Here is a 14,993-nt window from a genome sequence, read left to right as displayed (position 1 = left end):
TGAGCTGGGGCTCCGGCAGCGCCAGTGGGGTGGAGCTGCACGCACTACCATTTGTATGTTTCATGACTCGCAGGCAGAAGCCAGCAGCTTATTTCCATGCTTGAAGAGAGGAACAGCACTCCCCTCTCTTCCTGTCGGCTGGCTGCACTGTTACAGGTGTGCTGAACTGACAGATAAGCAGCAGGACAACTGCACATTAATAAAAGATGGGAAGCTTTTGCTGTCGCAGAAGCGAATGCTTTTCTGGGTTTTTTCGACTGGTAGGTCAAAAGTGTTTGATGGAGCCCAGGGCCCAGGGGAGAGTGACAGGCTGCTGAGTGCAGGTGGTCAGGGTATCGAGAGGAAGACGACAGCCCTGCACACATAGGAACGCCATGGACCGACAGCTGATTCCAGCATCTCCCTGACAGGAACAATTAGTCTAAACACAGTCGGCTCAACTGGAGCAAGATAGATTGGAACAGATTAAGAGCAGGGTAGTGAATCCATTTCCATTGAGTAATTTAGAGCCGCAAACATCTGATCTCTCTCTCTCTGGACCTGCAAACTGTGGAATCAAAGTTTCTTCTGAGATGGATCCGCACACGAATCATTAACGGAGCACCCAGAGTGCGACTGGGAGTGTGTGCACTAATACTACCAAGTAGTATTAGTATTAGTAGGAGAGTATGTGCATGCTGGGAGGGAGTGTGAGAGCAAGCAAGTGTGAGAATGAGTGTGTGTGCGCTAGGAGTGTGAAACTCCGACTTCCCAGTGGACCCCAGTCACAGTGCCCAGGCCTGGCGGAAACCAGGAGGCATTCCAAGTGAATCGCATGGCTACCTGGACCCCAGACGTGGTATTCCAGAGGAAGAGTCCTGCGGCAGAGAGTGCTCCGGGCAGGCAGAGGCCTGGCTTCCCAATATATTCATTCCCGGAGACAGTTACTTCCGGAATATTACCGCCCACCCAGCCTGGAATTATTAACCCTTTCTCTCCTGGTACTCAGCAGTCCGAGTAGCCTTCATTCCAGCTGAGCTCTCACTGACTTTTCAGATTAATCATTCAAAAATTAGAACTCATTACCTTTCAGTTCTGAAACTGCTGAGCATTCCACAATTACTAACGAAGCCTGTAACCTGTACAGACAGCGAGCTGGTTAATAACACTTAATGCTAAGAAAATTCCAAGCTTTCCCAGTTAAACAAAAAATAGTTAACATTTATTGTTTTGTTGTTTTACAAATATTACAAGTTAATCCAGAACAGAAATAGTGTACTTATGCAAATATACTTTCAAATTTGGCAGATTTATAACTGGACCGTGTTTTTTTTAAACCAAATATTTAGACGAATATTTTCTGAATCCCCCCCCACCCCTCCACTGCAGACTCCTGCCTGTGTAGCCCAGACAGAGGCTGTCTGAGTCGAGCACCTGTCTCGCAGATCACCTCTGCGAATGCAATCATAACCTGGGAAATAGGGGTATCGCTGGCTGTCTGCTTCAAGTAAGGTTTCTTTATATCCAAGTATCCAGAACAGGGAGAAAATGGGACACTACAGTTGATAAGAGATGAGGAGCAGATAGAGCCCGCCCATTCAATTTGAAGAAGGGCAGCATGTGCCAGTCAAGATCCTGCTTGGCACAGGGGACACACCCTACTGGCACTCATCTAACCTCACCAGTACCCCCCCACCTCGCCTCTGTTTACTGCGGTGTTCCAGGGAAAGTCGTTACTTCCTGCCGCTATCGTTAAAACCACAAACTGCTGACCTTTGGACACCGGATTGTTGAAGACATTCTTCCTCTCTGGATATCCAGCTGTGTCCGTTTGCTTAGTGACTAACTGCGCTCCCCTCCGTTTGTGTTTCCAGCAGTGGCACCTGTTCATGAAGCGAAGACGTGGCCCGGCCTGCACTAACCCGACCAAGGACAGCTTTTATTAGAATTTCCCAGAACCACAGACCTCTAGGTTAAATCCCAGCACTGAAGTACAGATCAGACTGTCACAGGCAAAAAGGGGGGCCCTAACAAGTCCATTTGTGCATGTTTGATAGCTGGTAGTCAACTTTCAGGTATCCCAACGATGAAAGCAATGAAAGTTCAAATGCAATAGCCCACAAGTGCTCTGAAGCTCCAGGCAAGTGAACATCCTCGGGTCTGGGCAGCACGAGCCCCTGCGGCTCCCTGCTCCCGTCTGCCAGGCTGTCTGACGGGGATGGGCGTCAGGGCTCTCCCCACACCTGAGCCCAGCATGATCTAGTTGAATCCATTAAGCCACGCCTGATGTGCACGATCACCGTGGGTCTGTGACAGATAGATAAGACTTGACTGATCCCGAAGGGAGATTGAGGAAACTCATGCCGAGAGCTGGGGTCGAACCCCCGACCTCCAGCCGGGGAGCCATTACAGCAACGTGCCAGTCAGAGGGGCACGTGAGTGCTTCGCCCGCGGTCCCCAGCCCCGGCCTGCACGGCCGCGCCCTCTCCCCAGAGAAACGCGGAGCGGGCGCCCGCGGCACGGGGCTGGGCTCCGCGGCGGCCTGTCCCTGGCCACACGCACAGCGGGCACGAGCCGCGCGAAGGAGGCTAGAGCCCGCTGGGACAGGCGAAGAGTTAAAGCCTTGGCGCTCTCCCTCCTCCTGCAAGGGAGCTCCACAAGCTGCAGGAATGCGCAGGTGGCAGCGGGCCAGGGATTTGCATACAGCTGTATGGAACAGTCCCTGCCTTTGTCAGAGCGAGCGAGCGAGCGCGGGAACCCGGCCGCCCCCCCTCACCAGCTTTTCCCGCCTGCTCCGCGGCACACAGGGTCGGAGGTCGGAGGTGGCCGCGGCCGGCGGGGCAGAACCGCGCTGTCTGGGTTTCTGGAAGGTGGGGAAAGGGCTCCAGGGCTGAGAGGCAGGGGCGGGGGGTAGCTGATAAGATCATTGTGTTCACTCGCGCTGGCTTGCATGAGAGAAAAAAAAGTGCCTAACAGAGTACTGCATAACAAGCTCTAATTTCTGAGAATACCTAGGACTTCTTGTTTCTGGTTTTTGTTTTACTTACTGGTGGGGTTTTTTAAATGCTGATAGCAGTGCGGTCATGTGAGGAGGTTTGATAAAAACAAACACCTGCTGAAGGCTTTGCATTTGTACACGAGCAGGACGTGAAAAACCGCAGGAGGCGCCATGTGGGTCACAGCTGATCAGCACTCCAGTATAGCCAGCGGCAGTGTGCACCCCCTTTCTCCAGCGAGACCAGAAGAAACAGGACATGACATCTTTTTTTGTGCCAACAGAAGTTCTGCCACATGAGCTAGTATATATTGGACACCAGATCTAGCATTAATACAGAGCAGACACAGGCACAGAAAGACACTGTGCTCATCAAGCAGGGCCTGAAGCAGCTGCTCACGCAGGAGTGCAGAGGCATGCACTGGTCAGTCTCAGCACAGTGTCTCCTGCTCAGGTGTAGGAGGGATATAAGACTCTTGTTAATCACTGCCAGGGGTTGCTTCATTAGTGACCCACTAAGCCACTAATGGCCTCAATGAAGTAACTGAGAAGTGCCATGGACTGAAGGCCACATGACCTCATCGCTCTCCAGAAGCAGGGTGTGCACCCCCTCTGCTCCTCGTGCTATCGAAGGCTGTTTTGCAGAGCCCTAGGAAATTAGCCAACTGAGGGTACCTAGTGCCAGACTGAAGAATGACCCACATCCAACTCAGCTCTCCTGTAGAGCAGGAAAGGGCAAGTCCTTCCCTCAAGGAGTCCTGAAGTCAAAGCGGGTCCTTCTCAATTAGCACCTGTTCACGAGCTAAAAGCTTAACAGCTGATTTGGCTTCATATACATGGGATCAGTGCAACAAGGGGACCACGATGAGAGGTGAGAGACAGGAGTGCTCCATTCCTGAGTGACAGCACATTCTCCATCCCACTCCGTCCTCTCCAGCTCCAGTCCCTGCCTGGAAACAACCACCCAGCTCTTGATTTTGGACCTGTAGCTCCAAGCTTATTGTAAAACAAGTCACTTGTTGAGGTGAACTGATAAGTTCATCGCGATCAACCAAGCAATGCAGTCTGAAGACAGACAAGGTGGACTCGCCTCTCAGTCTGAACCCGTGCTCAGTAGAACTGAGCCATGTCCACTGCGCTGGAGACGCCAGCACCAGCCCGTTTCTCCGATTATTAACTAACGATCAGCAGGATCAGTAGAGACATCGAGGAGACGGTGGCCTTAAAGTCAGCAGAGCAGATTGGAAAGGGTGATTTGTGAACCATCCTGGTTTGGACTGTAACAGGAGGCAAAACATCCAGCTCCGATCTAGATATCTAGCAATGTCTTTCACATGAATGTGAAAAGATCAGAACTCCTGTAGAGCTGGTCACAGCCCACGGGAACAAGGAGACAACCACAGGTCCAGCTCTTCGTGTTACAGCTGCTGTCGGTTCGGGTCTTTTTAATGGAGCTTTATGGTAGGAGCTGGCAGCCAGAGTGAGCGAGAGAGACTGGGGGCCGGTGCCGAGTTATGTCGGAGAGTCTGAATGCCTCAGCAGGGGCAGGTGAAACAGGCCGGTATTAACAGATTACCTTGTAGTGCTCAGCTCTTGCTGGAGATCATTCACGCATCTTGGAGTCAGCAGAAAGCGGCTTAGCGCTGGGATACAAGCTCTCTCCTCTGAGACACTCCTTTAATCCCACTCAACCCCCTTTCTTTCCAACCTTCATATCGGATATCAAGTATTGAAGGCAAGCCAGGGCGAGACAGGCAAGGGGCATGTTACTTTCGAACTTCGGTTTCGCCTAATCACCACTGTTTATGGAACTTTCAAAGAAACATCAAAACGGCCGGCTCGATTGTTAATTGTTTTTGTTAAAAATAGCTCTGAACGGCCCCTGAGCTGCTACACAATGCCTCTGTGCCTGGTGCAGGCTCACCTTGCCCTGTGGTTGCAGATTAACCGTGCTGTGATCTGGCTGTCAAGGAGACCTGCTTCACCTGCCACGGCCCACAATGCAGTGCTGGTTGCCATGGAGCCAGGGAGTTCCTCTCCGAGGCAGAGGCCTCAGGCTGGTGGGCCGAACTGGTCACACAAAGAAAACGAAACCCAGCCTGACCGCCTGCTGGCTCTGAGCAGGAGCAAAAAGACAAAAGACAGTATCAAGGCAGCCTCCCCTGTCCTCTGATTCTGTTGAAGATGGTTTTATAATCAAGGAGGAATGAACTGAGACCTCTCACTCCATGACAGGCCACCATGGCCGCCAGCTGGAGATGACAAATGTCTTGGTGTCTTGGGGACAGTCTATTAGAAAACCTTTTATGTGAAATGGTTTAACCAACTCTGTTTGGGGAAAAAACAAAACAAATGAAGTCCCCTTCCCCACCCCCTACTGAGACCCCAGAGCCACGCTGGGATTTTATTACAAAATTATTACAGGGAGGTCAGACCAAAAGGTCTTCATCTCAAAGTTCAAGTCCAGCTGTGACAAACTTCAGCCTTTTTCAGCCTCACCAGGCAGCATGAGGTCCCCTGTGAATCTGGGCTGTCAGAAAGCCCAGTATACTGCGGCTGGACCTGTACTGAGTCTCCATTTAACCTCTTGCGCCTGCAGATCTGCGGACAGACGTACATTATAGGATACAGGAAGATGAATTAGCTGACCATTTAGCGTTAGAAAGCAGAGCCACCAAGACTTCATTCTATTTGCATACATTTAGTCAGTCAGTGGGACTAGCTTCTCTTTGTGTAGTTCTGCTTTTGCAACGTCGAGAAACAATCTGAGCTAATTCATTTTCATATATCCCATAATCCATGGCGAATTCCTCTCTTCCCAGCATGACCCCGAAAGGCTTTTCTTACAAGATCTCGGACAGTTGCTTCCGCCAGCAGAACTGTGAAAGGATGAAATCAAGCTGGTCTCTCAACCTCCCCCCCAGTGGAGGAACAGGGACAACCCCACCACAAAGTCCATGAACAGGGGTCTTGAGACGCCCAGTTTGAGCCTATGGTAACATTAAAATGTCATTCTTATGAGCATCCACCGTTGGGATTTAAACCCACTAAAAGCAGAAAAGCACATCAGCTGATAAATGTTAAGAGCTGTCAGAGCACATTTGCGAGAGGGCGTCCGAGTTCCGAAAACCCCAGACAGACACAGACAGCCTCTCAGGATCCCTAGGGGTCCCTCGACACCTGGTTGAGAACCACTGATGCACAAGATACTCTCCAAGCGCTTACTCTCAGTGCCGGTTCTCAAGGTTCGCACAGATAACCCGCACGCCCCTGTCCGAGCCTGGAAACTCTTCTGAGCACCTCCCACACTGGCACTGTAACCCGAGCACCATCTGTTTTAACATCTAGGAAATTACATAAGTCCTCAGCAGCATGTGGAGGTTTTAAAAGTTTACTTGGCTACTGCGAGAATCTTCTATTTAAGATTCAAATTGATTGGTAAGAAGGCTGAAGATAAACACACCTCCCTGTGTGAGCAGTGAAGTGAAGGTGAGGAATACCACCCCCACAGACTCCAGTGCAAGTCTAGAACAGCTCAGCTCCTCCAGCCTGCCCGTGCAGGACAGTATGTGGTCAGGCTTCACTGAACTGACTCCAGAGCAGCAACAGGCTGTGTATTATAAACCAATAATAAAACCACTATTCTATCACGGCTTATGGGGGCAAAGTGCAATTTTAACATCCCTTAATTTCAATTTTGCAATTCCGGCTACACATCCTAACACTGTTTACTCTTTTAATTGCTTCCTCACACCACCTTGAATATGAAAATGACGTGTCAGGTTTTTAACAGTACATCTCCCTGTCGGCTGTTCCGATAACTGGGATGGTTTTCCCTGAGCGTGCCAGCACCCTGCGACCAAACATCTCTACAGACCAGAATTGAATCACAAACTGACAAATAAAACCACCAGAAGGGGCTGCCCTGTGCTCTTTTATAAGACGCACCTTAACGTGCAGATCAAACAGAGGGCCTTCTACCCGAATCAAGACACCAGTTCTTTTCATTGGTCCTTCAGGATCGTCAGGCTTTGCTGCCTGAATGGCAAATAGAAAAAAAGGTTGAAGTTCCTCACGGCCCGATAATAACCCCACATACAGTACGAAAGTCTTGAATGATTCTGACAGAATCGTAACGTTTTCCAAAGCCTTTGGATATTATTTTCACAGGCTTACACAATTAAAACATAAGACATCAGGTCACCTTGGCCTGCAGCTGTTTCAGAGCATAAATTACCCCGCATCTGAAACATGGATCTATTTTTCTGGAAAACTCATCCGTCCCAATGCGACCACACCAGAACAGACACCTCGGGCTTGGAGTCTCCCCTCGCACTCAGGATACAGTCCCAGGCCTCCTCTTTACTACACTTGTGCCAGGGGGTACCCCAGATAGCTCTTTATGACAGATGCCTCAGAAGAAGGAAGGCATTCTAGCAGCACTGCAGGCCTAGAGCTGAGACGCTACATGAGCTGGGGGCAGCACATTTCACGACTGGCTGCTACATTCCACAAGCACCACTCAGCCCAGATGAAAGAAAGCAAAACTACAAGTGCAGTGTGCCCTGTACTTTAACAAACCACTCTTAACACCGACAGCAGACACAAAATCACAGATCCCACACACTCCGAGCTGACTCACTTCCCACAACAAACAAAAGCCTTTGTGGTCCAGCGCAGTGCCATACATGCCTCACTCTGCCTAGGGGGAAACGGGTTTTTCTTTTGGAAAACGCAAGCAGACGTGCCGGTCTGATTCCAACAGGGGGTAAAGTTCACCGGGGAGGTCCTGAATGCAGGGAGAACTCTCTTCCCAATCCAGACTCCAGAAATGGAATATGCTGGTGACTGGAGGCTCAACAGACTCAGAGGAGGGCTGGAGCTCTCAGGATCGAAAGTCAGCAAAGAGATATCCTCACTGCAGGCCAGAGTTCAGAGGGGGGCCAGTCCTTTGACACACACAGCTACAAGCCCCTCTGGACCATGACAGCATCGGGTCTTATCCCTTTCCCAAGGTCTCGCCACAGCGTGGAACTGCACCACGACCATGTGCTCATCTCTCCATGACGGCAGCGTCACCTGCCAGACTGGCTAAGAAAACAAGCTACTGTCTTATTCAGGATAGTTAATTCTGAATTAGAGGTTTATTTAAAAGCACAAATATATTCTGGAGTCTTAGACCATTAGATTAACATGGATTGTACATCTCGTTCTGCTTACCACTCTCAGAGCTAAAAAAATGTTATAATTTTTGCTCCTTCTGGCTCAGCGTTTCCAGGAATGGGTGACTCACTGTGGGATCATTCCAACGGCGCGTGCAAGGTCAGCAGGCGAGGGCGCCCTCCAGTGGTGAAGAGCTAGAATGCCAACTCGCCCAGCTGAAGCGATTGCACTCCTGCCACGCAATCCCAGATGACCTCATCGCATCACTAGAAACAGCCGCGTCATGCTGACCCTTCACAACCACTGGCCCTGCTCCCCAGAGCATTTCACACACCAAGAAGCGCACAATCCAGTACAAGCAGAAACATTCCCAGAAAAAGAAAAAAAAACCAAGAAATACTTTGTTACATCCTGTGTGAATAATCAAAATCCCTCGTCACTGAGCTCACACAGCTCTCAGCCTCAGGAGAAACATTTCTGGAGGACTTGTCATCATTTTGGTTTTACAAGGGAGGAAAAGGCAGAAATTAGAATTATTTTTTCAAAAAACAACACGCCAGTCTATTTTTTTAACCCACATTCCTTTTAATTTAAGGCTTCAGCTTCACTACACAAAGACAGAATTTGAACATCCTTTTTGCAATATACAACAACGATTTACAGTGAGAGGTCAACTCTCTAACCAGCAGCGGCCCTGGAGACGCCCCAACCCCAGCCGGAGCCACGCCGCCCTGGCTCCCGGGGCACAGTGGGGCGTTTCCCGGGGCGCCCCAGCCCAGCCCCCCCCGCGGTCGCCCCACGTCAGGTCGGCAACAACTTCCACCGCCCGAAACTCGTGAAGGCCCCCCACCCGTTCTGCTTTGTTTTGAAATCCACCTTTCCTTCCTCGAGGACACCGACCGCTCGTGGCTCGGGCGCCAGGGGCCCCCCCAGTCCTGTCCGAGTCCCCCAGAAAGCGCCAGCGGCTCTCGTGCCACAGGGATCCGGAAACGCGGCGCTGGCGGGAAGGGCAGAGGCGCTTCGCAGCGGGACTCTGCGAGGAAGAGGAAGGGGCTCCGCTGAAGGAAGGCAGGGGGTCTGGGGTGTCGTGTGCCCCGACGTCAGGGCCGCGCCCGGAGGGAGCCCCTGCACCCTCCCGCCCGACGGAGAGCAGGGAACAGGGGCGAGCGGAGGGCACGCACGAGACGCAGGAGGAGGGGAGTGGGGGTGGGCGCTCGACTCCAGCGCACAGCCGAGACGCAGTCCAGACCAGCTGGACCAGCTGCCCCTCATCTGGACCGGTCCAGATCCAAACCAAACCGACAGGGTACTCCCAACTCAGCAACCCGACATGCAACCAAAACCAGCCTTTCTTCTGGACCGAGAGGGGGCGGGGGAGCGCGCCGGGCCAGAGAAACGAAGAGGGGTCAGCCAGGCCACACGCCCGGCGCGTGCCAACACACCCACACCGCCCAGCCGCCCGAGTCAGTGCCCAGCACACCTGCGCCACTCTCACGCCAACCGGCACTTAAAACACTGCTCACTTCCCCTGCCACTCTCTCTCTTTGGTAGAAAACAGCTTCAAATTAAATTATTTTTGTTAGATTTTTAAAATAGAATTGATAAACAACCCAACCATAAAATAGTAAGTCTTCCGCTCTCGAAACTGAAAACCCTCAGTGAGGGGCTTAGTGATGTCAGAGGTCACAGGTCACGGTTTTACCAGAGGCGGCTGTGCCCCGGCTGTCGGCTTGTTCTTGTCAAAATGGAAAAACCTTCTGTCAAGGGAAGCAGGGGGGCTGATTCTTAACTTCCCAGGAGCCACTGCCGAGCAGAACCGCAGGGCTGGTCCACACACTGCCCCCTGCAGGCTGGGAACGGAGTGTGACGTGGAAGGCGAGAGCAGCCCACCTGCTGCCAACCCGCGCCTGCACAGCCCGCGGGGCACAACCGACTTCAAACAATAAAAACACAAACTCTGCCTCCCCCTCTACTCCAGACATCGGGCTTCAGCGGGCCGGGTCAGACTCCCGGCTCTGCGCACGGGCTTCTGAAGGCGCAGCAGACCAGGACCCCGAGGTGACAAAGAGCAGGCAGCAGCTCACAGAGGCGGAGAACCGTGACCACGGCGGGCCCAGGGCACAACAGCGCGAGAAAGGGCTCGTCCTCACAGGAGAGCGGCCGAGCAGCCAGCCCTGGTCTGAAGAGGTGATCCTGGGCCGCCCGGAACCAGGCCGGCAGAGGCACGCGGTGGAGGAACCCACACAGAGGTGGGTAGAGGGGTCACACGACGCGAAGTCTGGAGGCTAGAAGGTGCTCAGGATCTGCGTGGAGCAGGCGAAAAACCCAGAGAGCCCGGTTCCGAGACTATTCTGACCGGCCCTGCGCGAGGAGCCCCCTCTCGCTCGGCTCATCCCAGCGGACTGCACAGCCGCCTGCAGGGGGAGAGAACCGCACCAGCTCCCAATCCACAGCCACCATCTACTCCAGGTTTTACCAGCTGCAGGACATCGTGCAAATAGGGGACATTTACACCGTGTCAGCTTCGAGAGACACAGCTGGAGGCGCCAGTGTGCTGGCTTGAAGAAGAGCCGGCAGCATGCAAAACCTGAGACGGATCTGTCCGCGGTGGCACAGGAGCCTCTCCTGCAGGTTTCAATCCACAGCCCCCTCCTGCGAGAGCACCGGCTTGGCCCCTTGGCCCGACAGCACAGGTGTTTTTTGCTTCGTGTTACACATACCTGTATGTCTGGGGAGGTAAGCATAAAAATGCTGCATCTGTTTTACAAAAATAGACAATCAACTCTTTTAAACAAGACGCCAGTGCTATTCAATTTAATAAAACAGGCACTAGCAAACAAAATACAATAAAGCACGTTTCTGGAGTACTAAACTACTATATACAAATGTCTCTCTCTGTTTTGTTCTGAGAACGAAAATTCATTGGTAATATTAAGACAATGTGCTATGAAGCAAAGGCATTTTTTTTCTTTTTTGCAATAATAATAATAATAATAATAATAATAATATAAACATATAATCTTACGGTCGGAGGTCCCCGGTTCAAGGGCACCGCGCCTCTCCTTGACACTTCGGCAAATTTCAAACAATACTAAGACGGAACCAAAACGGGAAAAAAAAAACAGAAAGGAAAACTAAAAGGGCAACTAAAACCGGAATCCGCCGGGCGGGGCGCCCCGCTCACTTGACGCGGCTGGCGGGGGGGATGAGGGGCGCGGAGCGGTCGTTGGTCAGCGTTCTCCGCAGCTTGACGCCGCGCCGGATCATGCTCAGCATGTCCCCCCCCGAGGGCGGCGGGCTCTGGGGCGGCGGCGGCGGCGGCTCGGCGCTCTCGGCGCTCTGGGGGCGCAGCGGGGTGTCCCGGCAGGCGGCGGGGCCGTGGGGGCCCGGCTGCTGTGGCTGCAGGCTCTGCTGCTGGTACTGTCTCTGCTGCTGCTGGTGCAGGGCGAACTGCTGCTGCTTGCTCAGCTGGTAGAGCTGCTCCGTGCTGCCACGGCACGGCGGCCCCAGGGGCCCCAGGGGCCCCGGCACCAGGGAGTAGTAGGGGGAGGGGATGGCGCTCAGGCTCTGGGTGGAGGAGCAGAGGGGGTGCTTGGCGTGCGCCAGCTCGGACCAGCCCCCGGGCCCGCACACCGCCTCCTCGCTGCCGCTGCGCCCCGCGCCCAGGCCGTCCCGCGGGGGGCAGGGGCCCGGCGCCCGCATGGGCACCTGCGGGGTGCTGATGGGGATGGGCACCCCGCCGCTGATGGTGCCGCGCCGGAAGCTGGGCTTGCTGGAGGGCTTGCGGCGGATAGTGGCCACGTGCGGCGGGCGCAGCAGGGGCTCGGGGTCGGCCAGCAGGCTGACGGTGGACGCCGGCCGCTTGGCCTGGAACATCTTGCGGTAGTTCAGGCTGATGTCGCTGTTGCGCGGGATGGTGGAGGACTTGTCGAAGTCGGGCTGGTCGTGCTCCTCCTCCCCGCCGTGCAGGGAGATGTAGTCGTAGTCTGCAACACAGGGACAGAAGACGGGGCATCACGGCCTGCGGCTGGCGCGCCTGGCGGCGGGGGCTCGGATCTATCTAGGACCCCCCAGATAAGAGGCAATATTCTTCCAGCAAAACCGCTCTGGGCCGGGCCACCATGCTACTGTGACCGGGTGACCCGGGAGGCCTCTGAACCCGCGGGGCACCCTGCTAGGTTAGAGGAACCAGAGAGCTCGGCCCGTTTCCAGACACGGAGGGGGGGGACAACAACTGGCGAGTCCAGAATGAAAATGTTGACACGTGAACTGTGCATGAACCTGCATGTCCAGGTGTACACACGCATGCATACGGAACTGTGGCAGAAAGTTGAATAAAAAAAACTCAGTAATGGAAATGGCCCATTTTCCCAGCTCACACCAATCCCAGCCTCTTCAAACATGCACTGGGCCACTGTGCTCGATCTCGGAAAACAAACCCAGTTATCAGCGACTGAGCAGCTGACTCTGTGATGGGACCCCCCCCAGCTAAGTAACACCCAGGCACATGCGGCCGTCTTGTTCTGACAGGTAGCTTGCGAAACACCGGCACCGAGAACTGAGACACAGTGTTCTGGCGGGAGGCCCTCATCTCCTCGTTACAACCACGAAATGGCATCATACAGCAGAAAAAAAATCACACCACAGGTGTGGCACCGTGATTGCGAAAAGAAAACAAAAGTGAAATTCTAGAACAGACAGAAACCTACCATAAAGAGGTGGTTCTTTCTTTACAGCTGAAAAAGAATATAAAATTAAATTCAGCTTGCTGCCGAAATTAAGACGTGCTCACGAAGAGAGCATATTAATAAATAGCTAAATGATAACAGAGTTTATTCTATTGAAAATAACCAAGGACATTAAAAGCACAACACTGTCAAGGCTATGATGTTTGCTGCAGCCTGGTCTTATAACATTATTGACATTCAGAAATGTTACTCTAAATTCTGGGAAAGTGTTGGTAACCTGTGTCCTGCAGAGAGTACCGACACCCTGAAGACAGAGAGACAGGGGACAATCCAGCGAGGGGCAGGGAGGAGGACAGAGAGAGAGACAGTAGGGCAGGAGGAGGACCGCAAGGGACAGTGAGGAGGACAGCGAGGGGGGGGGAGAGAGGAGGACCGCGAGGGACAGGGAGACGGACAACGAAGAGGGACAGAGAGGAGGACAGCAAAGAGGGACAGCGAGGGGGGTAGAGAGGAGGACAGCGAAGGGGGCAGGCAGCAGAGTGACAGAGTCACAGATTGGCCAAGTGTACAGACAGGCAGAGGAGCTAACCATGCGGGACACGGACACAGACAGGCTGTGTAGAGCTGCCCAGACGCTCAGACTGACGGACAGCGCACAGAGCACTGACCGTGCGAGGGGATGGTGTCCTCAGAGCAGGAGGGGGTGGTGGTCTGGGTGCTGTATCCGCTGGAGCAGTGCAGCGAGTCTCGGCTGGAACGGGGGGCCTCCGAATTCAGGCCCCCACTCAGGGTCAGGGCCAGCTGCTCCCTGGCTGTCTGGGGCTGTGGAGAGAGCAGCAGCACACACGGAGTGAACACCTCAGCCCCCTGGTAGCGGAACAGCAGCTGGGAGAGCCGACACTGCCCCCTGGTGCCAGGAGAGGGCAGTGCAGCCCTTGAGCTGGAGTGTTAGAGCTGTGCTCTGAAAAGAAGGCAATGCTGCCATCTAGTGTTCATATCCAGTATCATGACCAGAAAAAGTCGAACTCCAACTGTGACTTATTAAAATGCGAAGGCATGTACATTTTGCAGCTTTAACTTCATTTTAAGGTATCAGAATGGAATACCTATGCATTTGTATATACAAATACGCCCTAGGCGTCCCTGCCAGTAACTAATACTCCGCGGGTCTTCGCTCTCCGTCCGACCCGTCTCTTCGGAGACTAAAAGAGACGGAACCGCCCCGACAGCTGACACAAGCACTCGACTGCACCCCTCTGACTCCCTGGGCGGGTCAGTACCTTGCCGGAGGTGGACAGGGCCCGGGCCCGCTCCCCGGGCTGCGAGCAGGCGAGCGGAGGGGGGGCCGCGGCCGTGCCATTCGCGCCGCCGGGGGGGGCGTCTCCGGGCCGCGGCTGCAGGCTGTTGGCCACCTGCTCCTGGGGAGAGAGCGGAGCGGCGCGTCAGTCACCCGGAAACACCCGCGCCCCGCTCCGACGGCCGTCCCCCCGCCCCCCTCGCCCTGCCGGGCTCCGCGCGGGAGAGGGCTGACGGGGAGGGAGGGTCACAGCACAGCGGACAACACAACACCCCACAGGCCCCTGCCCGCACGCGGCCGCGCCGCCAGCCAGAGCAGGGGAGCCGGACTGGCGGGGCTCCTGGGCCGGCCTCCGGCCAAGCACAGCTCCGGGGTGAAGGGGGATTCTGGGATGGCGAGTTCCACAGGCACACGGGATGGGAAATGCATCTCGGACACAAACAGGCAGGCAGGCAGGGGGGTGGCCATGCAACAGGGGGCTCACAGTGCTCTTGTTGATCCGCAGGCTGAGGTGAGCCGAGCCGAGCCCCGGGACCGAGCGGGCGGAGGTGGGGGAGTTTCCCTCACTCAGGGACCGGCTGCCCTCCCAGGCCTCGGCACGCAGCGGGCTGGGCGAGCGCTGTTCGGGAGAGGGGGGGCCCCAGAGGTTGGGAGGGCGAGTTAAAAAAGTGCCGTTAGCTCATCTTAAATGACACTATACTTCACGTCCTTCTCAGAATCGGCCGCGTTTTCAAGTCCTGAAAAAGGAAACACTGAGATCCACCCAGTGACATACCAGCCGCCCTGGACACCTCTTTACTTGGGGGCAGACAGGCCAGTGCTCTTCCAATTTACTCATTTCACTGGCAGACACTACTGTCCAAAGCGCCTT

General features: G+C 54.2%; 1 protein-coding gene across 5 annotated transcripts in view; it reads right to left on the bottom strand.

The window, feature by feature from the left end:
• Window positions 1–8,701: 8,701 nt before the first annotated feature.
• The window catches only part of mtss1 (MTSS I-BAR domain containing 1), a 48,014-nt gene continuing 41,722 nt past the window's right edge, over window positions 8,702–14,993 (bottom strand). For 2 of the 5 annotated variants that reach the window (XM_069179634.1, XM_069179636.1), the window contains exons 11-15: window positions 14,607–14,741; window positions 14,106–14,243; window positions 13,494–13,647; window positions 12,847–12,873; window positions 8,702–12,123 (exon numbers count right to left, since the gene is read on the bottom strand). In XM_069179634.1, the coding sequence (XP_069035735.1) occupies window positions 11,318–12,123; window positions 12,847–12,873; window positions 13,494–13,647; window positions 14,106–14,243; window positions 14,607–14,741 (1,260 nt within the window). In that variant the 3' untranslated portion in view covers window positions 8,702–11,317. The remainder of the gene's footprint in view (window positions 12,124–12,846; window positions 12,874–13,493; window positions 13,648–14,105; window positions 14,244–14,606; window positions 14,742–14,993) is intronic. The other 3 variants (XM_069179635.1, XM_069179637.1, XM_069179638.1) reach the window with 3 other exon arrangements.

This window comes from Lepisosteus oculatus, chromosome 16 (genome assembly GCF_040954835.1).
Source record: "Lepisosteus oculatus isolate fLepOcu1 chromosome 16, fLepOcu1.hap2, whole genome shotgun sequence".
NCBI classification, from domain to species: domain Eukaryota; kingdom Metazoa; phylum Chordata; class Actinopteri; order Semionotiformes; family Lepisosteidae; genus Lepisosteus; species Lepisosteus oculatus.
The sequence above is the reverse complement of the archived record's forward strand: the minus strand, read 5'-3'. Positions and strand labels throughout refer to the sequence as shown.